At 38.0% G+C, this 27,744-nt stretch overlaps 1 protein-coding gene across 2 annotated transcripts; it reads left to right on the top strand.

The window, feature by feature from the left end:
- The first annotated feature begins 271 nt into the window (after positions 1 to 271).
- Positions 272 to 27,271, top strand: ttc7b (tetratricopeptide repeat domain 7B). 2 transcript variants are annotated; one of them, XM_079262364.1, is made up of 22 exons: positions 272 to 430; positions 4,882 to 5,036; positions 5,123 to 5,198; positions 5,306 to 5,398; positions 6,545 to 6,708; positions 7,481 to 7,602; positions 9,357 to 9,435; positions 10,072 to 10,247; positions 10,369 to 10,432; positions 10,512 to 10,649; positions 10,805 to 10,993; positions 11,177 to 11,294; positions 13,865 to 13,922; positions 14,172 to 14,244; positions 14,373 to 14,533; positions 14,626 to 14,742; positions 15,178 to 15,275; positions 16,262 to 16,540; positions 21,913 to 22,053; positions 24,488 to 24,690; positions 25,633 to 25,706; positions 26,044 to 27,271. In XM_079262364.1, the coding sequence occupies exons 1-22, from the start codon at positions 310 to 312 to the stop codon at positions 26,189 to 26,191; spliced, it is 2,847 nt and encodes a 948-aa protein (XP_079118490.1). In that variant the 5' UTR covers positions 272 to 309; the 3' UTR covers positions 26,192 to 27,271. The 2 variants fall into 2 exon arrangements, with proteins under 2 accessions (XP_079118490.1, XP_079118491.1); XM_079262365.1 differs by lacking the exon at positions 16,262 to 16,540.
- Positions 27,272 to 27,744: the final 473 nt, after the last annotated feature.

Here is a 27,744-nt window from a genome sequence, read left to right as displayed (position 1 = left end):
CTTTACAAATATGACATCATTTGAAAGGGAAATAAACATGATTTCTGGTGGTATAAGATTTCATGCCATAAAGCATTTCTACAACAAAGAAATAAAAACAAAAAACAAGCTCAACTTTCCGTACTTTTTGTGTTTTCATTCATAATCTTGCTAACTAAATTATGTGGGGGAAATATTTAAGCTTTATTTTAAAAGTACCCACCGGAAACAAATTTCTTGTGCACGTGAGCTTAACGGTTGCGCGAGCGGGAGGAGGAGGGCGCTTCAGGAGGTGTTTTGGTTCCAGTCGACTCGACCTCAGTCACGAAAATGACAGCGAAGAAGTCTGGATCACGACTGGAGACTGAAATAGAGCGGTGCCGTTCAGAGGGACAATGGGACAAGATACCCGAGTTGGTGCGACAGCTTTCGGCCAAATTAATATCAAACGGTACGGTAATGTTCCGCTCTTTCATTCAGTGTGGGAGGCCTTCTCCCCGGCCTGAGTCCTCGGTACTTCCTGACAGCGGGAAGCGATGCTGGGAGGGTTTTTTTGTTTTTGTTTTTTTAGCACAGGGTTGAATACATAATCTGTTAATTTGTCCAAGTTAATAAATATATGTATTGATTAATGAATAATGGTGTAACCTTTAGATGATTTGGTGTCAGAGATACGACGAGTTTCAGAGTATGAACAGTGGGTCACGTCAAGTTGAACTCAATTCAATAATCTATCACTAGGTCCGTGTTGTTTGACTTTTTGTGACATGTCAGTGATGTTTCGCAAATTATCCTCATGTACACTTACAAACACAGTTAGAGTGAAAATAATGATAAAAAATAATAATAATAATAAATAGTGTCACCCATATTGTTTCTCATCCTTCCGTCATTGTATTGATTTGCTCTGATTGCTAGCAGAAAGCAACAGATAAGTTGTGATTTTCTTTAAGTTAAACAGCAGTTGTTGGATTTTTACCACAGCCGATTTTTCCACAAGGATGCCTGTCTTAGTCATACGCTTTAATTTTTGCTAAAGGAAGCTCACAAGTTTGCCGAAGTCACATATCTTTGTTTTGCAGTGCAGTCAGCTTGGTTAAAGTTAGGCTGCGTGATGCCTGAGTGCGACAGTTGTGCTCATATTTATTCATACCCTTTGATTAAAGAAGGGGGGGGAAAAAACAAACAGAACAGCTGCCTGTAAAATAAGCTGAAATTGACTGAAGTAATAATAAATGAAAATTTTATGAAAATCATTACATTATTTTCTAATTATGGTTCAATAGATATTTTTTTTAAAGCAAACAAATAAGATAATTTATTGCATATTACATCACTCATAAACTAATATTTTGTTGTCCTTTAATGTTTCTGCGTCAGTCAGGTGTTTTATGTTTCTCTCAGCCAGACTTCTGCACCTGTTGACAGGTATTATGTCCCACTGTTCAACAGAAAAGTGCTCTAATTTGTCCATTACCAATTTGTTTGGTTTTTTTTTTCTTTCTTCAACTCAATTAAATGAAAAAACATTGTCTTTTATCACTAAATTATATTTTTGCACATTTTTAGTTATTGTTCCTTTTTAAAGTCTCCAGTTATTTGTATGACTGTTGTAAATTCAGCCTTTTCTTTAATGAAAGGGTATGAATACATATGAGCACAACTGTACATACTAACTGTCAAACTCCAATAGGGAAGGTGTTAAACCCCTTAAGTGCCATCATGGTCAAAGATTGTGAAATTATTGGTTAAAAATCATTAAACAGCATTTTTAAACCTTGTCCTGTTCAGCATTAAAGCAAGCATCTATCTATCTATCTAGCTATCTAGCTATCTATCTAGCTATCTATCTACTTGATAATTTAAGTTTTTAAAATGTTATTTGTTTGTTTTAGTTAGCATAAAAATGTTTTTGTTTTGCTAATCTTAAATGGCACTGCACGAAATACACAACATAGGAAACACTGCAATCCAGTCATAGATTCTACACTATCTGCTACACCTGTACAGAAACATAAAGGACATCTCATGGTCTCCCCTCAGGAAGACAAAATCAACAACTGGGAGGAGCACCAGAGATGAACAAAACCAGAAACACACACACAAATTAATCGATGGGAAATGTGTATTACTGAGTAAACCTGCAGTACAAGTCAGTGACTGTTTCAGTATGCAGAATACTTGGAGTGAAGTGTTGTAGATGAGTGATCATGCCAATGTGACCCAGCCTACGCAAAGGTCAGAGGTAGCCAGGAAGACACGGAGACCCAGGCAAACGGCAGCCACCCTCGAGCACAGACCCCAGCCACCCCACTCCGAAGTCAGCCCCGGCCACGGGGCGGCAGAGGGAGACCTCGGCTAGAGCCCCTCGCAGTCAGTGGGCACAAGCCCCAGGGGGCAGAGACCGGCAAATCCTGACCCTGCCGGGCACCGGCTGCCCAGAGTATACAGGACACTTTTAGCTTTGTGTTTTGATTAATATTTTATCAAAATGGATCAATACATATCACTATGTAGGCTACTTGAAACTGCAAACCTGCTGGAATTTACACAGTTTAATCCTGCAACCAATGCAAATACCAAAAACATATTGATCCAGATACTTAATTTACCATAAAACTCGTAGTGTGATCATTATCTTTTACTCTGTCTCTGACATATGTCCATAAAGATGAATACACGACTGCATAACTGTTATTGATGATCAGCCTGAAGAGCTAAACCCAGCCGTTGAGAGATTTCTGTTCTTGTGGAAAGTAAAGGGCAGACATTTAGAATTTTATCTTTGGAAGGAAATTAAAAATATTAAGTATAAGTAATATTATATGGTATACGTATAAGTATTGTTATTTATTATCATATAAGAAGCCCAAAACAAGTATTTGTAAAAAGGTGATGTCCTTGTTACCGATTAGACAAGTCAAAGCCACCAAAGAAAATATCCAAGGTCTCTTGTTAATGAAGGTTTAACCTTGTAGTCAGCTTCTGTGCTTTCACACCTTCAGACTTATAAATTCAGTTTTAATTTAAACAATATTACATCTGTGGAGCTCGAGCAGTGTGTGAGGTATGTAGTCTTTTAAACGCACAGTACTTAAACTGAGAGAATTTAAAAGTTTTGGCAACTATCACTGAATGTTTATTGGTTAGCTCAGTGTAATTAATTTTTTATTTGAGTCATGCAAACATCGTACATATGCTAAGATGTGTTTTAACACTACTAATGATATAGTAGCTCTTGGTGATGAATGAAAAAATAAATGTATTCCTATTTCAGAGAGTTTGTTTGACAAATGCAGCAGTTGAGTTGATTCTGTAACAGTAAATATGTGTAGAAAAAAGGGAATCAAAACCTTTTTTGTAACCATCAAAAGAAAGAAAAAAAAAAAAAACTTATTGCAAGTTTTTGAATGATCTGAAAGTCATTAACATGTTAAAGAAAGAATCGAGCCATGTGCAGGACTTCAGCTGTTTTCTGCAGGATTTTTTTTCTGAATATTTAACAACTTAAAGAAGATTTTATTACCAGAATATTGGAGGATTCATGACAAGTTGCAAATGTTTGTTATGCATCTAAAAACTGCAAGGATGTTTACAGAAAAAATTACCAATGTGATGATCAGGAAGAAATTTATCTGAACTGATTAAACACAAACAACTATTGTTGGAAAAGGAAGTTAATCTGATGTTTAATCACTGGTGGCTATTTATGATTGCACTGACCGGGAAGGTGACGGAACGAACAGTTCTGTAGTTCACTGTAGTTTTGCGTGTCAGAATTTTGTCAAACTCACTAAATAACCTCAGCATTTGGCCGGATAAATGCACTTAACATTTGACCTGAACATTTTCATGATGAAAAAAACTTCATAGACGGTTTCAGTCACCTGATCTCAATCTGGCCGAGCTGCATTCCTGAAGACGAGTCCTGAAGAGACCCTGTAGTTATGGTTCATGATGTAGAGCTGGTCGTCCATTAGCAGGGTGTGGGGGTGTTGGTTTCTTGTTGTTCAGGGTGCATGAAGTGTTTCTGGACAATATACTGAACCCTATAGACAGTAACATCTATGTGAGGGGGAATGCATGGCACTTGGAAGGTGCTCAGTGTAAAAACTCACAACATGAACTGGGGTTACATCTTAGTCTACATTTTGCTACAAAGATATTGGACACAGTACTCCATGTCTGTCAGTCCAGTTACTTTTGAAGTTTGGACACAATCTGTTAAAAATGGCCTCGCTTCTCACCTAAAGATTGCTGGGATAGACTCCAGCTTTCCCGCGATCCTTAGTTGGACTAAGCACTTCGGAAAATGTACGAATGAATGTTAAAAGGGCTTAAACTTTCACATAAAATATGCCTGGGTTTAAAGCCTTGGGAAGGGGGCTTTAGCTTCCCAAATTCTGAGTATTTAAACCATCTGTAAAACGGTAGTTATATTAAGCTATTTACATATACCACATCAAATAAATGTGATCATATTATGGACCAAAAATGGTGATTTAAAATCAGTTATTTTGCAGGCATCACCTTTAACAAGAATCTGTGGGACATTATGACAGGAAAAGCTCTGCTTGTTGGAGCTGATTTCTTTCAGGGGATCAGTAACAGGATTACATGTCATTGCAATTTATGATTATCTAAACACACATTCACATGGTTGAGAAATCTGTGCATAATTCTGGCTGGTATGTGTACAAGCAAAACAAGGTCTCTTTGTATGTAGATTTGCTGTTTGAAGTTTTAATACTTCTTGCTGCAAGCTGAACCTAGTAGGCGGTCTTTGATTTTATAGCGCTGCATCAATCCTGTTTTACTCTACTTTCCTTGCCAAGGTACTGAATGCATGATGGTTGAAGACAATAAGGCACTGAATTAAAATTTTATATATTTTGTTTGTAGATGACTTGGGTGAACTGTTGTTGGGGGAATGCAAGCTCCAGACGTACCTGAAGGAGAATCCCATTAAACAAGGTGCAAGTCCCAGAGGCCCACGACCCAAACTGGTGGAGGTCAGGAAGCACCTCACTGCTGCTTTGGACAGAGGAAACCTCAAGGTAACCCTGACAGAAAAAGATGATTGACTTAACAGCTGTACGACTGTAGGATTCACCTGAGGCTTCAACTCCAACTTGTCCTCCAGGCTGATTACCTCCAGGAAGCCAGTCTGTTGATGGCCAAACTCTGTTATGTGGAGGGAGAATACCGAGACGCTTTAAGTAACACTCTTTCTGTTTTATTGTTTTTTATTTTTGCCGCAATTTATGTGTTTGCTTTCTGATTGATAAGGTTGTCTGACCAAATGGATGATTGATATTTTTGCCAGGTCACTACAGCAGGGTGAACCTGGATGACATGCAGCTGGTGGGAGCTCCTGTGTATAGGTTGTCCATGATAGCAGAGGCTTATGCCACAAAAGGTACGCATGGCGTCATTCCAGCATCATGTGTAACTCTAGACCAGGAGTGCCCAAACTTTTTGCCTCCAAGAGCCAAACTGAAAATGATCCAGTGAGCCACAGGCCAAACACTGCAGCTTTAAGGATGAAACACAAGTAAATGCATGGAGTTATTTTAATTATTGTCCAATAACACAATATATTCTTTCAGATCTGGGCAAATAAAATGTTACATAAATTATCAATGTAGCAATGAAACAATAAAGCCATAGTTAAAAGGGCAAGAAACAATAATTATAGCCACTAAAGGGCAACAAAGTGCAACATGTCAACAACAAGAAACAGTACATGTTGAACAAGGCAAGTTGCTGATACTTAGTGGGACACATGAAGTTGATATTTGGACATTACCAGTCTCTCCATGTTTGGTTGCACCTGGCTCACTGACAATGTGAGTATGTCATTGAGGTGTGAGTCAGTCAGGGTCCCTCCAAGTTTGGTCTTGTTGAATTTCATGACACTGAAAGTATTTTTTCTTCAAGCTCTATAGGGTATATAAACAATGATTATTGGGCCGATTTTGGCCCGCGGGCCCCACTTTGGGCACCCCTGCTCTAAACCTTCTAATATCACCTCAAACATCTTCCGGTTTGTATTATATGCTCCAGGCGTCCAACTCCGGTTCCTAAGGGCCACAATCCTGCAGATTTTCCATGTATCCCTGCTTCTAAGCACCTGACTCGAATGAATCAGTCATTCCGCAGAACTTCATAGGCAATTGGATCTGTTTGCCAGAAACCAGGTGTGTTGGAGCGAAACATTCATTGAAAACCTGCAGGACAGCAGCTCATGAGGACAGACATTGGACACCCCTGACATATGCAGTACTACATCTGTCCACATGGTGGCAGGATAGTGTTACTTCTGGATTTATTTTTTGTTTAAAATTAATTTAGGCTTGTCAGATATATTTAGAATTATGGATTAGGTTTCGAGGCACAAAACAGTTTGGTTTGACTATCCTTCACTTGTAAGAGAGGATGATCATCGCAGTGTCACAAACTGTTAAATGAGTACCCGACACTGACAATTGGCTCATGGCCTCTGTCACATTTAATTTGTTTTCCTGTCATTCTGATCACTCTCTACTCCTCGCTTCCCTTTAAGGTTTGTGTCTCGAGAAGGTCCCAGCTGCTTCTCCTTCTCTGACAAACAAGAACACCGGGTCTCCGTCGTCCAATCGGAGCACAACAGAGAAGGAGCAGGAAATAATTGCCTGCTATGAAAAGTCTGGAGACATCGCCCTGCTCTACCTGCAAGAAGCAGAGAAGGTGTGTGTTTGAGGGTGGGAAATTGGCATATTCGATCCTTGTGAGATCCCCGGATATCTTGTCGGGGATCTGGACTCTGACTGTGGCATGTGCTGAATATTGTGCTGTAAGTTTGACGCATGTGCTGCAAGGCAAACGAAAAATCTCCTCCTCTTTAATCAGAGAGCATCTGAGGAGACACAAAGATGACATGAAGTGGAATAAATATCTAAATTCAACAGAAATGATTGGGCAATACAGAGGAGGGGTTTCAAGACTGAAGCAAGCGAAACACAAAGTCACAGGAGTTTAAAACCTGTTTGCGTCTAGTAATGTGAAAAGATTTTATAGATAAAATATGCATAATTATTTCTCATTAGCTTAGAAAAGAAGTCAATGGTTAAAAAGTGGCTTTTCTGTCAAAATGCAATGGAAAAACTTATTGAGTTTCTGGTGATTCAGTGATCAGTTGTTCAAATTTAAATAGTTTTAATCTACTATCTGGTATGAAATACCTTTGGTGCTAACCAGAAAGAATGATTTATGTACAACTTTGCCTAAATTAGTGCATAAAAGCTTTTGTGTGTGTTAATTTTACTCCCGGTAGAAATATGCATCAAAGCGAATCTTTATTTTAGTTAACCCAGTTCTTGTTCTGTCTGCAGCTGCTGTTTAGCAAGCTTGAAAATCAGTCTCGTTGTTATCGTACTTGACTTGATCTGTGGTCTGTCTTTTAAACTGAAGAAATTGGACTTTGATTTATCTGGACTTTTTTCTTTTCGTTTTGCTGCAGGCATTATCAGCAGGGATTCAGAACCGCAGCCCAAAGCCTGGACCAACAGCTCAGGACCAGGAACTGGGTTACTTCCTAGAGACAGGCCTGCAGAGGGCCCACGTCATCCATTTCAAGAACGGGTAAGAAATGGAAACGGGTGCTGGAGAATAAGCGTGGTGTATAATCCTGAGAGTTCACGCCGCTCTGGTTAGGTGTTAGTTGCTTCAGCAGAAGTCATGGGCTGCTCTTTGTGGACACTTTTCACCCACTTTGCAGTTGTGGTTAAAAAAAGCTGCTGTCGTGTATAAACGCAAAGAAGTGTGAACACAGTTTAAATAGGTTGTCATGTTTTAAGCTCAGCAAAGATAGCTTTAGTGTTACAGCAGCTGCTCAGGCTTGATGCCAGAGAAATTCCTTTAAATTTCTAATTATTGCCATTATTCTAAATCAGTGGTGCCCAGATCTGGTCTTTGTCCTGCAGGTTTTAGATGTTTATCTCCTCCTACACAACTTAAATGGCTCTCTTCAACAGCTTGTGGTCAAATGCTACCCAAACATGTTGAGCCATTAACCAGATTCAGGTATGCTGCAGAAGGAAACATCCAAAACCTGCAGGACAGCAAACCTTTAAGACGATCCCGGTTCTAAGAAAAAAAAAATTCTGATTAGGTTAAACATAGAAAAATAGTTAAATCTGAACCATCTGTCTTTTTCAACTGATAGAGCAATGCGTAGTTTTCCCCTTAACCCAAAACATACATATTTACTGTATTGTTTGAAGTGAAAAGAAAAAGGCAAGTTTATTTGTATAGCACCTTTCACGTACAAGATAACTCAAAGTGCTTTACATGAGACATTAAGAGCATTACAGATGGTGTGAAAAAAGCAAAAAAGACAACATAAAGAGCAAAATTACAATAAAATGATCAATTATATTTAAATAATTAAGAGCAAGATCTGTCAAACGTTACTTTGCAGAAATCATGAAAAGGTGCATGAAAAAAGAAATGTTTTAACCTGGATTGAAAAGGGACTTAAGTGCACGTCTCTTTAGAAAAGAATGAAGCAAACTGTTTTAAAAGTGCTGTGCAATCTTTATTAGATAATAACAGAAATATTAAATCAGATTAATGTTTGGCATGTTTTAAAAACAATGAAAGTTGACCAAAGTACTGAACAGTTTTCAGAAGTAGAAGCAAAAACAATAAAATATTAACAATAAAATATTAACAAAAAAAAAAAGAAACAGATGCAGTAAAGAAATAAAAAATGAAAAGATTAAAAATACCCTAAGCTTTGAAAAATAAATTAGTTTTTAATTTAGCCTTGAAGATATTTATGAAAGCAGAGTCTTTGAGATAGACTGCTACAAAAAGTTGGAGCTGCTACGGCGAAAAAACAGTGATTACAAGATTTGGTGCTTACCTGATGCAGCTGGATGTGATAGTGTGATTAAAGCTGGTATATGTTTAAATAATAAAACCAATATAAGATTATTTAGCTTAAGTTGATAGGAAAGTGCTGTTTACATGGTAGTGTTTTATACAGAGTACAGCCTTCATTGTTTTAAAATAGAAATATCGCTCTTCATGTAAACATTAAAAATCTTCCACAAGCAGACGTGTGTTGTGTAGCTCTCATATGTAGGTCGCTTTGGATAAAGGCGTCTGCTAAATGACTGTAGAATAGAATAGAATAGTTCTCAGCTTTCGGAGGACGCCTGAATGCATCGGCAGTGTCATCATAACCTGTCAGAGTTCTGGTTCTGCAGAAACATCCTCATTTCCACACTGATGGAAACTGGGAAATGTTTTGGAGAAAGCTCTGGCATATGTGACAACTCTGAAGTGTCTGACAAGTACTTTCTGCCTGCTTCCTTTCTGTGTTGTCATAGCAACCTGACTCAAGGCGTAGGCAGGTTTCGAGAGATTCTTCGAGCTGTTGAGACCAGAACCACCCAGAACCTGCGCATGGTGAGAAATCAGTCAGGAGGCTATCTTCTCTGATGGCAGATTTAATGATATTTATGTTTTCCTTCCTTTAGGCTCCTCTTTTGACTTTTGAAAGGATATTATATGCAAAAATTATGATGATATTGCAAGAAAGAATATAATTAATGTACATCTTAAATGTAAGAATATGAAGCAGTTTACACATATTAAGTGGCATCAATGATCACTCCCTAATACATTCCTGAACATTATTTATGAGATACTTAACTGTTTGTACACACACCTGAAGTGAGACAGCATCTCATTTTTTATGCAGCAGCTTATGTTAGTACATGCAAGTCGCTGTCAAACAGTCTTCTCTAAATAAAAAGCAATATCTGACTAAAAAGTAAACATTTGTGTGACTTCCATACAGATGGAAAGCTCCATAATCTACTGACAGGCTCCAAATTAGGTTTTGATTCTGTTCGTTTTTTGACTCTGAGTTTTTCTAAGGTTGTTTAAAAGAATTTTAAACATGCAACTATTTCCATACATATAATACTAACCTAGTTACATTCTGCTTCAATGTCTTATCTCCTCATCCTTTCAGACAGCTGACAAACTTCAGTTGCGTTAATGCCAGAATACGTTTGTCACTTGTGTGTGTGCATTTAGACCATCGCCAGACAGCTTGCAGAGATCTTGCTCAGAGGAATGTGTGAACAGAGTTACTGGTCTCCATTGGAAGATCCACCCACAGTGTCACCCCTGGACGATCACACACGGCAAGGACACACTCACAGCAAAAACTACAGCCTGAGTCGACGTCCGCGAATGTATTCAGGAGAAAAGTAAGCGACTGCCAGGATCTTTATTTGAATAAAATCAATTGCAATGCCTGTTTTGTCAAATAAAACGTCTCTTTTCACTTTCTCACCCCTCTCGTCCTTCTTGAACTCCACTTTTGTCCAGCCTGTTTTGCCCTCAGGAGAACACAGAAGAAGCTTTGCTGCTGCTGCTCATCAGTGAATCCATGGTATTACAGACAGAGCATTCCAGCAGATAAAGATGGATAAAAAGCAGTATTTACATCAGTATCTTTGTGTTCGTCTCAGGCCAATCGAGATGCTGTCTTGAGCAGGATTCCTGAACACAACAATGATCGGATCATCAGCCTACAGTCTGCCTCTGTGGTGTATGACCTCCTCACTATAGCTCTGGGCAGGAGGGGACAGTACGAGATGCTGTCAGAGGTGAATTATCTTCATCATAATGATTATAACAGCACTTTATTTTATTTCTGTTGCAGCCATTTTTCTGAATGAATCAGCATTGTTTAACAAAGTGTTTAAACAGATTTAGGATGAGATCAAAGCTGGAAAACGTGTCCTCTTCCTTTCCTCTGTAGTGTTTGGAGAGAGCCATGAAGTTTGCCTTTGAAGAGTTTCATCTGTGGTACCAACTCGCCTTGTCACTAATGGCAGCTGGCAAATCCGCTCGTGCTGTTAAAGTCCTAAAGGAGTGCATTCGCCTGAAGCCCGATGACCCCACCATCCCACTGCTGGCTGTGAAACTGTGCATTGGACCTCTGCACTGGGTGAGAACCACACTGCACTCATTACCTCAGACTGATTAAGTATGTCAGCCTCTGTAGTTGTCCCTTAAGGGGGCAAACACTTTGGGTGACATTGGCCTTAATATCTGTTAATGCTCTGCCTCAACAACTTTGCTATCTCCTTCTCTTCGTGTCATTTTATATGTCCCCTCTACCACCGTTCAGCTGGATGAAGGGGAGAACTTTGGGAAGATGGTAATTGACATGGGAGAGAAAGCAGCTGAGTTCAGAGCCAAAGGCTACCTGGCTATCGGTCTGGTTTACAGCCTCAAAGCTACTGATGGTACGTGAGCGCAGCACATACGTGTGCTTCTTTAACTTCTTTCACATTAAATAATTCCTTTACTTGAGTACATACATAATGTTGAAGCCGCAATGCTTACTAACTTAAATATTCACCAACTTAAACTTAAACATCTAATAAAATGGGGAGCAGGGCATTCAGCCGCTCTGCTCCCCAGCTCTGGAACTCTCTTCCCCCTGATCTCCTCAACACCGATTCACTAACAAACTTCAAATCCAGACTCAAAACTCTTCTGTTTAGACAAGCCTACTCGCTTCACCCATAATTGCACTGTTTCTTTTAATGTCTGTTTTAATTGTCTTTTGTTTTAATTTGTTTTATGCTATTTTTATCATGTGTAATGTAAGGCGACCTTGAGTGTCTAGAAAGGCGCCAAACAAATAAAATGTATTATTATTATTATTATTATTATTATTATTATTATTATTAATATTAATAATAATAATAATAATAATAATAATAATAATAATAATGTAAATATATTTACTTGTTGAACATAAGGATTAAAATAGTCATCCAAATGAATTTAAACATATATAAATGAGTTTATCCACATACATTCTTCTTAAGTATTTTAATCTTTATAGCTATTCATATTTCTTCTTTGCTGAAACATTTATTTGGAAGCCTTAAATACGATTTACTTTAAGGTATTTTACACCTGCATGACACACAACTCTCTAAAATTAATTTTGTATGTTAAACCAGTGACTCCTCACCTTTTTAGTCTTCATTTTCTTAAAAAGCAGGATGAATTTAAGGTGGCATTTAGATGTCTGAGTAGTTAGCAGCTATACTGAAAATAAATGATTTTTCCCATTCGAATGTTTCCACTAATGTTTTCACAAAATTGTCAAAATCAAGAATTCACAGCAAAGGAAAAGTTCATTATCTCATGACCTCGCAACAGGATTAATAATAAAACATTTATAACTTGAACATGGTGCTTTATGCACTGATTCTTCAACAATAATATTTTGATGTTGTCATGTACAAATGACCCGTTACAGTGACAAAACCTTTAATTTTATTGAAATACTTTCCATTCGTGGAAACCTTTATTAATAAACTTTAATATACTGGGCTTGTATGGGTCAGCCACATGGCGCTAAACTGCAGTAAAACTGCAAAAGTATTTTATAAACCCGCCTTTTCATCACATCTGACACCAGATTACAAGGTGGATCGGTTTGAAACCTCTATCATCGGGTTCTGTCAGAACAGCGTAACTGCACAGCGAGATGATATGATGTCAATGAGACAAGCATGCACCACATGCAACAACAACAATAACAGTGCCGGAGACCAACTGTTCTGCCGCTGCTCCAGATGATCCTGGCTTGTTTACAGCTTTTACCAGAGAGAGGGTTGCGCTACTGTACCATAAAGCAAAGCGGGGGACCAGCATATGTCAGATATGACATGAATGTTATATGAACTTCCTGCATCATGCAGTGAGCCTTTATCTGCACACACACCACGTCTTGTTCTACCTTTGGAGTGTTAGTTTTTAATAGCGGTGATGATTTCATGGGGATGGTGAAGCCTTTCTCCTAGTTTTCATCACCACCAAACCTGGACCAGCTTCGGCACCATGCAAATGCAGCCTCAGTCAACTTAGCACTTTGTGCTGTGAAACAGGATTTGTTGATGTTTATCTGAATTCACAATCAAAAGTGGTAAAGTCAAAAGATAAAACTGGCCCATTCAGCTTTCCATTTTTGGGATTTTTCTAGTTAAACTTTAACACCACAGACCAAAATATTTACCACAACCGAGTTGGTGGAAAATTGAGACCATGTACATAACTTTGTAGTTTTACACAATTACTTTACTTTTTTTTTTTTTTTTTAACAGATTAGATCCAACACAGTTTATTGGGTTTATTTTCTGTTGTTTTAAGCTTTTGCCAGTTTTGGGTCAAAGCTTGAACAGAAACTGTGTAGCATGCATATACAAGCAGGAGAAATTTAATTTCCTGTTACATTAACTGGAAGTTTAGGTTATAACTTTAAAACAGTGATGCACCTTCAGGTGTATTTCAGTTGTCCGACTTTTATATGACCAAATCAGTTAAATACTTTTTTCCTGTTTTTTCCCCTCTTTTTCCAACTGGTCTTACTGACTTTGATTACATATTTAATCCTTTTTATTTATAGACTATAGGTTTTCTGTTTTTTTTTTTGTTTTTGTTTTTATGGAGAAAATGTGCAGAACTGGATCTGTGTTAGAGATTAGTCATCTGATAAACATTGTCTTTTACTTGAACACACTCGCAGTCAGTTGTGTATCGAGTTGATGGCCTTCACTGGGACATCACTCAGTCTAAATTTCATCATTGTGGTTAATGAAACCAGATAGGAAAATGTACCGTAGGTATCCAGAATCTTTTTATATAACTTTTATCATTTTTTATATCTTTTTTTAAACACAAACTAAAAACAAACATGTCACCGTGGTGTTTTAGTGAACACATTGTGTTATATAAGTTATGTTATGTGTAATTGTGTACTTCATCTCTGATGATTTGTTTCTCTGAATTTCATCAGCATCCTTGCGAAGCACTCAGGAGGACTATCAGAGGAAAGCTTTGGGAGCTTTTCAAAGGTTTGATTTTTATCTTGTATAGATTAATTCATGTCATCTTACTATAATATAAAAGTTGATTAAATATTCTCTGCTTTGATTTTTTTTTTTTTCTTTCCTCCCCTTGCTCTGTTGTCTTTGCTACCTCTTACCATTTTCTGCTGCACTGACCTGATTTCCCCACAGGGATCTTTAAAGTTTCATGAAGTGTTATTTAATTTTTTATTCCACATGTCTGAGCGCATTCTCTCTCTCTCTTCTCTTCTGTAGAGCACAGAGTCTGTCTCCCACTGACCATCTTGCAGCTTTCTACTTGGCTTTGCAGCTAGCTGTTTCCAGACAGGTAACAAAATGGATCTAACAATACATGACTCATGTTTGAGGCATTAAAGCCAGATAGTAAAGTCAGAACATTAAGGAGTAGCATATCTTTCATTGGACGTGACATCTTTCATCCCATCTTTTGTGTAGATCCCAGAGGCGTTAGGTTATGTCCGTCAGGCGTTGCAGCTTCAAGGAGACGATGTCCATTCCCTCCACCTGCTGGCTCTGCTTCTCTCTGCCCAGAAACACTACCATGATGCCCTCAATATTATAGAGATGGCCCTATCTGAGTACCCTGAAAACTTTAAGTGAGCCCCACATACTTGTATAGCATGCACACACTGTCTTTGTTTGGCCAAAGTATCGGAGCATTAATTCACCGTACATGTGTTACTTGTAGTCTGCTGTATACCAAAGTGAAGCTGGAGGCGATGTGTAGAGGACCAGAGGAAGCTCTGCTCACCTGTAAACACATGCTGCAGATCTGGAAGAGCTTTTACAACCTTACAAACCCCAGGTACACACTCACACACAAATCTCTTCACATGTTTCGCGAAGGCACGTTTACACATGTTCATAAAGACTAAATCAGATTCCAACGGTAATACCAGCAGCTGAAGCCTGTCAGGCTGTAACAGAGATAAACATATTAAACTTTACTGCAGATCTTATTTATTAATGAATTCATCGTATTTTATGTTGAATAAAAAGGGGAAAATGACATGTTTACTCTGAATTATAATTAAATAATTCGGGTCTTGAATGAACATCTTTCTGCAGAAACTGAACTTTGTGACTTTAAGTGATTTGGTTTCTTTGATTTCTAAAAAAAAACCAAATACTTTTACGTTGTTTTTTTGGTTTTACTTTCCTGTAAAACCAGAGTTTAGTAACCTAGTCTGGTATCTGTGTGTTTGTGATTTATGTGTACATACATGTGTGTTTGTGGCAGTGATTCAGGGCGCGGCAGCAGCTTGTTGGACAGAGCTATTGCAGACAGGCGGCAGCTCAACGCCATGACTCTACCTGATTTCAGCGACCCTGAGACTGGTAGGTACACCTACATTTACACTCTCATAGCTTTCTGATTCTTTCCTCAACAGTCATGAAAAAAGAAAGCATACTACCCTGTCAATTCCCTAGGTCTTACACATCTGGACATGATTAAAACAATAAAATTCAAGCCTTATTCATTCTGAAAAAAACTAAAACCCTGATTCCGAAAGAGGTGAGCAGCTGCATAAAAAGCAAGTTCATAAAATTAATATTTTATTCCCAGTAGAACATAAATATCAGATGTTGTAACAGAGACATTTACCATTTAATGGAACATATGTGCTATTATAAAGACTTTGAAGAGTCTCCTTTATGCAGTGTGAAATGTCATGAAAAAGGATTCAGATAATTTGGAGAAATCTCTGTGCGTAAGGGACAAGGCCAAAGGTCAAAACTGGATGCTTGTGATCGGCTTATCTGGTTTATTACTAGACAGCTTGTAGTAACTGAGTTGCACATGAACTCCTGGATATATCAAATGTATTTTATTTGATATATCCAGGCAGGTGCGCTGGAGGTATCCCTCAAACCCTTCATGGAAGTGATTGGTTAAAGCATGAGGAGAGTACTCTAATCCAAGGAATGGAGGCAAATCAGGCATCACATAATAAATACTACACAAGATACACATTACATTGTTGCTTGTGTATCTTGTGTAGTATTTACTGTGTGATGCCCCTAGAGGCCAAGAATATAATGCTACATGGTGTCAATTGTGCACACCTGGGATAATTCCAATTCCAAGTTATCACAACTTTAAGCAATCATTCTCTTAGTTTTGCCCATTAGTTACTGTTCTTTTAAGCTGACATTGTTTTTAGCGGCACATGATGGTAAAATTTTTTTCTTTTTATTTATTTTTTTTATTCTTAATGAAGAATATGAGAGAATTTTATAAATATACTTGCAGACAGAAGCAGAAGCAGTTTTTGATGTTATTTTATGATTAATTTCAGTAATTCTTTTTCATTCTGTTTTAGTGTCAGGTTCCTCATCTTCCCACTCTGGTTTTGAACCAGTTTCCCCCACCTCCCCATCCACAATATCCACCCTCTCCTCTCCACTGTCCTCCCCTTCATCCCCTCTGTTCAGTTTCCAGCCTGCTCCTCTTCTTCCTCCAGCAAAAAGCCCATCATCCCCACCTCCTCTCCCTCCCTCTTCCGTCCCTCTTTCTCATCCTCCTCCTCCCCCTCCTCCCATCAAGACCAGGACTCACTCCTTTTGCAACCACGTCATTCTGCGTCAGCTCTCCTCCAACTGTAAACTGCCTCCACGTGCACTCTGCCTGTAGCATGGTGTGAAGCGTGACCTTAGAAGGAAGCCTTGTTGGTAGATTTGCATGTTTAGTAAGCCTCCTTTTGCTGCTAATTTGTGTTTATCAAATGTTTATATTTATTTAAACCAAAAACAAGTACTTCAAACCGAAGCCTGTGATATTAACGTGTTGATGCTCTTCATTATAGAGTCTAAAATTAGCTCATTGTTCATTATGTGGCCCGACTGACTTTTCTATCAAAAACATCCTTTTATGCACTTTAACTGCTTACGGGCGCTAGGTGGGGGGCAAGTATTGCTCCCTAACACAGCTCCCACAGGCCTCAGTTTTTATTAAAGATTCCACAAGATGTTGAAAACCTTTCATAAAGATGCACATTCATCATGAGGCTCTTATCATTTCACGTTTGCACAGCAGAAAACTGCTGCATCCAGTCGTTTTTCTATCTGTTGCATTGCAGCAATAGCTTGTGTTTAAGGAGAAAAACTGATAATGAAACCATGACTAATGAGAGTTGTTTGGCATTAGTTATATGAATGCAATATGTTAAAGATCTGCTTGTCTCTGATTTTACAGTGTTGTGAGGGAAACTTGCATTGTGCCTTGTTGTATGCATCGCAATGAAGCCCGAACTTCAGTGTCTGCATTTTGTCTGTGCAACATGGTGAAAGCGTAACAATTTCTCGTTTTTATAACATATTAGCATAAATGAGGATAATTGGGGCATATTAAATATGTATTATTATTAGTTATTAGTTTCCTCTTAAGCAGCACTTGTGTGGTCATTTTTAAACTTCCTTTACACCAGCATGTAACACCACCATCTTAAAAATAAACATGGGCACAGAATTTGTTCCTAAGATTTTTCTTATTATAAATTCCAAATTTGCCACAAGAAGTCCTGGAAAATGGCAAGTAACATGAAACCCTGAAACAAAATGGTAATAACTTGTAGTTTCCAGAGCAGTTTCAAGCCTTGTACTGCAAATAATGAAGGCTGGTCTAAATTAGTCAGAAGCATGTAGTTTAAAGGTTTACACACTCTTACTGCTGCTCAAAGATGAGGTGAAAATCTTAAGAATGCAGCAGTGCTCCATTTTTAGAGAACGTGAAATCTGTGTCTCTCTGTTGTAATGAGACACAGATTCTGACTTTCTACAAGCAAAACAATCATCAAAGCGATCACTGGTCATCTCTCCAGTTAACTCAATGTGAATCATAAATTTGATTTACTTTTATAAGCCCAGTAAGTTTGATCCAAGAGTTTGAATGACACTGAGCCTCAGAGAGCATCAGAAATGTCTCATAATATCCGTACACAAATCTCCAACTACTTCAGTGATTTAAGCATTTTTGTTGCTATTTTGCTGTAGATTTGAGTCGCCGTATTTGTGATGGATCCAACACACACTCATAAATCAGTCTAGTGAAGATTTAAACATCAGCTGCGCTCTCTGTGTTTTCCATGTTTTTGTCTTCGTAACTGTTTCACACCTTTATATTCCTGTGTGACTTTGTCATTTCAGCCATAAATTTGTTCTCCTCTCAAACAAAAAGCGTCACATTTTCATGAAGACATTAGCTGAGCTGACATTATTCAAAACAATGACACTAATGCTACCATCATGATATCACTTACTGGAAGTTTTACAGCATATTTGTGTCAGTATTTGTGTTCTAAGAAAGGTTAAAACTTTGTGTGTGTGTGTGTGTGTGTGTGTGTGTGTGTGTGTGTGTGTGTGTGTGTGTGTGTGTGTGTGTGTGTGTGTGTGTGTGTAGTCAATGAAAAACAGACTCAAATGCTAATTAAATGTAATACACTTTAGAATTGGGTCATTGTATTTCAAAGTAGCGGCAAACCAAAGGACAAAAATTACTGACAAGAAAATACAGAAAAATGAGTCTCTCTAAGGCTTTAAGTTGATTATAGTTTATTGATAATATTACCAGTAAATATGCTACTTGGAAACCATTTATTTGACCAAATAAGCATGTTAATAAGGCAGCTGGTCCCTTGTCATGTGGTCTGTCAAGAATGGAAACCTTGTGCTTTCCAGTCTACTACTTATACTTAAAAAGAAAACGCTTTGGTATTTCTTCACTTTCTTAAATCGTTAACAATCATCTTTCTGTTCTTCCCTATCCCTTCGTTTTTCCAAGGCGGTCTTCAGGACGCTAACACTCTTGGTTTTTCCTCCATGTTTTCTGTTTGTAAGTAGCCATCTAACCTCCATCTGAATTTTTTTTTTTCCCATTCATCTTCATGTCCATTCTTTGTTCCCTGTCAGTCTTTTTCCTGTTAAGATTCAGATACGTGTACAAGCGAAATGTGTGCAAATATATTATTTTGCTTTAACATGATGCCTGCAGCCAGTTTCCGAGGAAATACGTTCATTATGTTGGTGATGTGGGATTTAAAGGAATATGGTGGCTTAAAGGAAAAAAAAAGACTTTTCTGACAGCTTTACAGGACAGTAAAATAACAGGATGTTTCTTTCCAGCACATTGTAGAGTAAATTTGTGGAATTTGGCTTTATTTATTTTAAGTAAAGCAAAAATCAGAAAATACTCAATGACACCAAGAAGGAGGACAGGAAGCAGCGTTCTGCTTGTGAACTGAATGTTCTGTGACACGTGGCTGTAATTTATACAAATAGTAACTTGACTGAGTATGACGCAGGTCACTAACAATCCTGGGGCTGCAATTTCACCAAAGTGTTGTAGTTAATTTGCTACAATAGACTGATAATAAACCACAGAGAAATTTCTGTAAGGAGATATAAATAAATAGTTTGGAGGACAAATATATCATTAGAGATAATCTCATTTGAGAGAAACATTATCGGGTCTGCACATCTGTTATCTAGATGTAGTTCAGACAAGCAGATCTAATATTAACTTTACATCTGAGGGAGAATTGTAAGGGAGTATACTGACCAGCTTATGGTGATTTAGCTCATTTTTCCTTTTAAGTCAATGCATTCCTTTAAATCTGTGGAGCTGCTTTAATGCATGTATTTATTATGTAATTTTTAAGGTTCTCTGCAGAAGCTTCCTTATCAAACTTGGAGAGAAAAAAAAAAGTCACAGTTTTGTTTTCAGTTAAGGCCGAATGTTTCCCTTCAGGATTTTCTCATATAACAACGATGCAGTTGCTGAATTAAAGCAATTATTACAGGCTCAGAATTGCACAAGTGAAAGCAATTCTTCAGTCTTCGTTGAACAGATTAAATACTTAATGAGTGTAACCCACTTCCGAGTTTCCTACCTCCTCAGGGCATTTTTATAAAGATGTTTTTAGGATGCATTTACAAAATGCTTCACAAATGGAAGCAAAACTTACAAGCTGTAATACAGCAACCCCCATCCCGGTGTGCACACATATTTAACATCCACATTCTGATTTAATTTAGATGCAAAGACCTCAGATGTTAGGCCAACATACAAAAGGACAAACTTAAATAATCAGCTGCACCTTATTTAGTGACGGGGAAGGACGAATTAATTTTTTTTTTTTTTTTTTTTTAGTCATAATAGAGGAAAACAGCGGTTTACACAGCTTAATCAGCAAAGAGTCATAAAGAGAAAAAACAAACAAACCCAAATGTTAATCAAATTCAAAGGCCCTGTTTTATAGCTGTTTTACTGCAGAAGGAATACTCATTTCATGCATTATGTCCATAAAGAGCGAAGTGCAGAGTGACAAGAGAATGAATATACTGTTTAGTTTTGTTGGTGCCCTCGCTGTGTTCAGTCTCCCGTTGAGCTGAACACCCAGTAATCTGTTGTGGTCAGGCATCCTGCTCGAAGTCAGTATGACTTTACGACTAATACTGGGTGTCCAACTCTGGTCCTCCAGCTCCACTGCAGGTTCTAGAAGTTACTCTGTGTCAATAAAACTGATTTTAATTCAATTGATCTACTCAACGACATGTTGTCATGTTCCGCCCAAACATGTTGACCCATGAATCTGATTCCGGTGTCCAGTAAGAAACATCTAAAACCTGCTGGACAGCGGCCAGAGACGACCAACGCTAGACACCCTTGTGTTACAGACAGCATCTTTGGATATAAAGTACTTGTTGTCATATAATGGAAACAGTAACGCTAACTTCAAACATAGACATAAATGTCAATATTAAACTGAATTTCTCTTAGCTGAATCTGCTCCAGCATCAGATGGATCATGATTTCCCAATTTATTAATAAGTTAAATGTGTATTTTAGTTTGTAAAAGGAAAAGCTGTCACATTTAACATGTTTGTCGAACAGTTTCACGCTTTGCAGATCTTATGAACACACTGTCTTTTCTGTTCACCGCTGGCTGAATGACTGAATCAAACCCCTTTTCTTTCATTAAGAGATACAGAATAAGATGTAGACGTAACAGTGCTTGGTAACAATGTGCTCATGACAGAGAGGACAGATTTGGGTGAGGAAAACCTTTTAAAATGATCGAGTGAAAGGTAAGAATAGCATTTGGAGACTGATCAGTTTGTTCCTTGTAAAGAAGACGCTGTACCAGCCTGGGCTGCTGCATGCAGGCATCACTCCTCCCTAAAACATTTCAAAACAGGATTCTCAGCTTCAAAAGCGTTTGTGTCGTGTGGGCAAATGAGACATCCTTTTCTCATTTCCTGAAATCCACTTATCAGCACTGCTCTCTTCCTTTGTTGCCCCGCACACCCAAAGCTTAATATTCAAGTTTTCTCATTTTAGCCTGATCTCTGCCATATCTGGCAAATGGGTGGTTCCACAGACTGAATGCATAAATGCACACTTTGTTTCTGTAAAGTAAATAGAAATAAAATAAAAACAAGACACTAGAGGAGCACAAAATTGGAGAGTGGGGCTTAAAGCTAGTTAATAAGTTTCAGGACATATCAAGTATTTCTTTCCTCTGTGCTTTATAACCAAGTGTAGAACAAAGCAAACCCGAAGATAGATGGTATATATGATAAACATTTTCATATTATTATTTGCTTTCATTTACTGTCACTTTTTTATCCCAGTAATATTCCAGTGCAATTTAAACGGGATGTACGGCGAGTCAAAGTGATGCTTCATGAAGTTACTAACAAGACGAGTGCTGCAGTTTATGCATAACTTGAATTTTAGCGGGTTTATCCAGTGCAATAACACTTGTGAGTGTGGATTGCTGTGAGCTGCATTTCTGTGTGAGCTCTGAAGCTTTTTAGGTGCTACTGAACACCATGTCTGTCGAGTTGTGATGGTCAGTGAGCTCTGCTGCCGCTGCTGCGTTTAATTGAATTAAGACTCTGCATATGAAGCATCGCTGCCGAACGGTGTAAGGTACATCTCAATGTTTGCATGTGCGTGATTCTCTGCCTCCAGGTTCGGTGCACGCTACATCCATAGCAGCCAGTCGGGTGGAGCAGGCTCTGTCGGAGGTAGCCTCCTCATTACAGAGCAGCGCTCCCAAGCATGGACCCCTGCATCCCTGGATGACCCTGGCTCAGATCTGGCTGCATGCAGGTACGCTTGCGACTTCTTATATAGCTGATGAACATTGCTATATGTTTGCATAATTAACATTAAAGAATAGAAACTGAACATACACTAAAAGTAAACGGTTGAGAACATTTTTTTTCATGTCCCCCCCCTTTCACTTTTTTTTCAAAAGTTATGGATTTTAATTAAATTTTCTGAAAATGGTTGAAAATGTGAAAAGAAAGAATTCATTTAATTTTGGTGGTGATCCAGATCACCGTTTGGATCCAGGAACTTTTTAAAGGCTTTGGCGGAGGTTTGTCCTCCAAGTGTTTTTCTGGGTAACTCTTGAATTGCACAATATTGATACAATACTTTATTTTCAGACTTTGTACAACTGTGTCTCTATGTTAAACAATTAGTACATGTAAAAAAGAATGCTGGTGCAAGGATGCTGATGATACATATACATATAGATACATATATATATATATATATATATATATATATATACACACACACATACATATATACGTATGTATTTATGGATGTGCATTTGTATGTCTGTATGTACATATGCATGTACATCATGTATGTATCCATATATGAATGTATTTATGTATATATATATATATATATATATATATATATATATATATATATATATATATATATACGTATGTATGTATGTAGATGAGTAGGTGTGTATGTATGTATGTATGTACATTTATATGAATGTATGGATGGATGAGCATTTGTATTTATTAGGGCTGTGTGTGACAAGATGCTTTCATCCCGATTCAGTTCGATTCCGATTTTTGGGGTGCAGATTTGATTTACAACGAATTGCAACAAAAAATTTTTAAATTGAAGAAAAAAATTGTAAAAAATATATATAATTTAAATTTGTGAAGTAAAAAAATCACGTTATTCGATTTGATTTTCCCACCCCTAGTATAATGTATCTATCTGCATATGTATATGTATGTATTTGTGTACATATTTACCATATGACATATACTTATGTAAGTTTGTTTGTATTGTCGTGGAAGTATGAGTTTAAATAATCACTGGAAAAACAGATTTTTGTTTGTTTTATTAAACCAGTTGGTGCTGTGAGGGGATGCTCAAAATGCAAAATTGAGACCGCCATCCGACAAACAGAGCGCTGACTGACTTTCTAACAGTTCTCCTGGAGGGAAGGGAGCATTCTTCAAAAACATTCAGTTTGACAAGAAAAATAGTCTGTTAGATTAAAATGTTTTGCCAAAACAATTAATGCCAGTTAATGTACAGCCTCATCGTGGATCTGGTTCTACTCGTCAAAGTAAATCTGAGGTCAAAGTTCACTTAAAGTTGCATTGGATACACACAGACATTCAAATTAATTATAATGCTCGTATTCATTATATTAAAATATACTGAAAACACGTGTATATATTTGTACACATACATACAAAAATACATACATATGTACTTACATACAAACATATGTACATACATACATACATATGTTAAATATGTATGTATGGATCCAAACAGTGATACGGATCACCACCAAAATTAAATCAGTTCTTCATTTTTACATTTCCAACAACTCCTGAAAATTTCATGAAAATCCATCCATAACTTTTTAAATTATCTTGAACACAAAAAAACGTATAAAATCTGGTCAAAACTTAACGTCCTTAGCAGAGGTAATAATTAGTCTTTGTATGACATGTTTTTTATGCATCACACACCCTATTTAATCAGATTGTGTTTTTTCCTCCTTACTTTCCTGTCACATTATTATCCTCTCAGGTCGGGCTTCATCAAACAAACCAAAACAAGCTCAGCAAATATTCTGCCATCAGATTTTAGCAACCTTTCTAAGAGAACTTTGATTGTACATGAATGTCAGATTTCACTCTTATTCTACGGGAGCCCGGCGGTCATTTGCAGACCAAAATGTAACCAGAATGAAGAGTATTCCTTAACATCTCCAAAAGTTGCACATACACACTCAGACAGAGGCGGTTTGTGCTCCTGTTTGTCTCCCTCCAGCTGCTTCCTGTCATAGGTGGTCATTTCCAGATTGGCGACACGGCTAATGAAATAAGCCAGTTAGAGGACGGACAGACAGACGGGCAGTTCAGCTCATTTCCTGTCTTTCTGATCCTCCGTTTGCTTCATTCTGCCTTCATCACAAACACAAATTCTAAATGGTCTCTTTTTCAGATCAAAAATGTCGTGGCTTCATATTGCTGCTTCTTTGCTTTGATATCTGTTCTTTTTGGTAGCAGATTAAATTTGCATTATTTAAATTATGAGCTAAATATTATGTCAGGGCAGCTATTTTTGCAATAAATGGTTTGTTGATCCGAAGACTGATGTTTACACGGCTGCAAGTTGCTCAACAGTTCCTTTATATTCAATTTTCATCTCTAGTTGCATAACTTGTGACCTTTCCTCCCAATCTGTGCTTCTTCTTGAACAGCTGAGGTGTACATCGGCATGTCGAAACCTGCCGAGGCTTCTGCGTGCACACAGGAAGCTGCCAACCTCTTCCCCACGTCTCACAATGTTTTGTACATGAGAGGGCAGATAGCAGAGCTGAGGGGCAACATGGATGAAGCCAAACGCTGGTATGAAGAGGCCCTGTCCATCAACCCAACCCATGTCAAGACCATGCAGAGGCTGGTAAGACAGAGTTCACACCTTTACCTGCTCTGCCGGGCTCAGTGTCATTCAGAGCTCTGCGTTATTTGTTCATCGCTCGCAGACTGATGGAGCATAAGAACTAATAACCCTCAGAGAATTTATCTGCATCAGCGCTGAATTACTTGGTTCCAACCGTCTCTAATTTGATGCTCGCTGCTGTTGATTACTTTGTCATGGATATTCTCTCCTCAGCCTGAATAAAGACCCTGCACACCCATGTTTACCATACAAGTCTGCGACTAAACAAATCTGAAATTTCTTGAGAAACTGATAGGATGACTGAAACAGTCCGTCCCTTATCTCTTGCTAACTGCAGAAAGGATGAACATAAATTTAAGTGTGTATAAACAGTCGAGGGTTGTTTATCACTAAACTTCCTCCAGCTATCAGCTCTGAGTTGCAGTAAAAGTTGTCATGGAGAAACTAACTGAGCGTTTAAAGTCATATTTTTCTTTTAAACATTTTTTTTAACTCTAAAGCAGAACTTATGGATGAAAATGTCCTTGAATATTAGCTCTTTCAACAGTTAACTCAACAAAAGTGTACACAATATATTCTGATTTTCTTTATTGCCTTCTTGCAAGTCATGATTTTAAATCTATTCAAGTTGTAAATGTTTTCTTCAGCCATTTGATTTCGCTGATGTCCTTACGTAGGTCATAACAGAGTTAGAGTCGGTTTAAATCATGATAAATTTAAATATTAATATTTAAATAAAGTATTTAATTTGATTTTACTAACTAATTGGAGTGTGAGAGTACCTTAAGATAACTTTTACCACTAATTGCCTGTTCAGCTTCATGCATGTTGGTAAAGTTATCAGATATAGCAATGTTTGGTTCCTCTTATAGATTATTTGGTGATATAAAAATGATAAATGCGATCATTCTGAGCATCGTATAAACCATGTTGTCTCTTCAGGGTCTGATTCTGCACCAGCTGCAGCGCTACACTCTGTCTGAGAAAGTCCTGAGGGATGCTGTTCAGGTCAACAGGTGTGTGTTTCTTTCTCTTGACCACATCTTCGTCCTTTTTTCTGTCATTTCCATTTTCCTCTTAAGTTTTTTTTTTTTTTTTTTTTAATTTAATCTTTGCACCACACAATCGTCTTAGTTCATGTGTCTCTAGCTTACTTCCATCTTTTAAAAAATTTTTTTTTTTTTTTAAACTCCTATTTTAATTAGCCTCTGGCCTTTTCTCTTTTTCCCCTCCCACAACATCTAATCCTCCTCTTTCCTCTAATGTTGCTTCTTTCACTCCCTTTCTCAGTGTTCTTTATCTTTGTATTTGTACTAAAATATAAAACTAAACTAACCTCCGTTTTCTCGTCAGCACGGCTCATGACGTGTGGAACAGTCTGGGGGAAGTGCTGCAGGCTCAGGGAAACGCTGCAGCCGCCACCGAGTGTTTCCTCACCGCCTTGGAGCTGGAGGCCAGCAGCCCCATCCTCCCCTTCACCATCATACCCAGAGCTCTATGAAACACACACACATACACAGTCATAGCACAAATAATGGACCTGCAAGCTGCATGCACTTCGTACAAACACACACCATCCCTGCATGCACAAAGCTGTACAGCCATACACATAAACACGCACTGTATATAATGCAAAAAATACTTCCTTCTACCTTTCCCACAATGCCTTGCTGTGGCTGACACCCCTGCCTCTATGTGTGCGTGTGCGCCTGTTTGAGATCATGAGTCTGTGTGCCGATACATTTGTCGTGCCTGTTCGTGTCTGTGCATGTGCACCCACCTCCGTGTACATGTGCCAACTTGTGTTTGTGGATGTAAATATGACTGACTCTGCCGTCACAGAAACCGAAGATTTGTTTACATGTTATTTAGTCCAACGACAGATTATTGGCAGGCAAACGGTTTTATCAAGGTTTCCTTTTATGAGCCAAATATCTCAGTTACTCAAACACGACACACACTCACTTGTTGCTGTTAATACGGAGCAGATACCTGTTACTGTACGGCTGGCTGTCGGTCAGAGAAACCACTGGAGCATCGACGGACATGATCAACAGATCGCTGAATAATCAATCAGTCAGTAAATGCCAAAATACTGGATGCATTCACACAGAAAATCTGATTTTGTAGGAGCTGGTGTTGAAGGATGGTTGTGCTTTTATGGGTTTTAAACTCAAATGTTTAATTTCATCTTTAGTTTGTTGATTGTGTGCAGATGTTTTGGGTTTGTTTTTTTTATTATAAAGAAGCACCGTAGTAGCTGCTCACATACAAGTGCCACAAAACATCACCAGAAAAGCTAAAGTTACTGATAAATAAGCTTTTAAAGCCATTTTTCTGTTGTATATGAGAAATCTGTTGCATATATTTTATCCACAATCTTGATTTTCTGTGCGATGCACCCACAGTGACCGTGTTATGTCCTGTTACAGCCAGATTACTTATTTTTTATTTGATTTGATTAAATGCAAAGAATTAATGTTGTATATTTGATTGTTCCTTGTGTATTATTATTTTTAGAGAGTAAATTATAATTCTATTTTCCAGTGAGTATTGCTGTGGGAGGAACGAGAGGATGAACTGTTGCAGATTGATCAGTCACGAGTCCTTTTCGCTGTAAATGAATGACTGAAATTAAAATGATGATCATAATAAACAAGATAATAAAACTGGCTCATGTTTAGTGGCTCCTCTTGTTTGATTTTCGTTGCTAAACCTGTGTGGTATTCCCCCTACCTGTGACCTCGGGGCCAGTGGTGTGGGTTACAGTGTCAGGTGTGTGTCTGTCAGCAGACGCGCATGTCCTCCTTTTGTTTGAGGATTACAGGGCTGACAGGTTTTGTCCCCGAGTGTCAGGAAGCTGCAGTCCGGCCTCACAGAACCCCCCTCCTCTGTATGGAGGTCTCTATTGGACTCTCATGTGTCACTAATGGTTAATCCCTCAGAAGGTTCATGGCTGGGGTCTGCAGACACTTCACTGAACACAATCTTCTTTAGACTTAAAATGATACAGAAAGTAATTATTCACTATTTTTTTACATGTCGTTAGATTTT

Source organism: Telmatherina bonti, assembly GCF_933228915.1.
Source record: "Telmatherina bonti genome assembly, chromosome: 22".
Taxonomy (NCBI): Eukaryota; Metazoa; Chordata; class Actinopteri; order Atheriniformes; family Telmatherinidae; genus Telmatherina; species Telmatherina bonti.
This window is presented reverse-complemented; position numbering and strand designations above follow the sequence as displayed.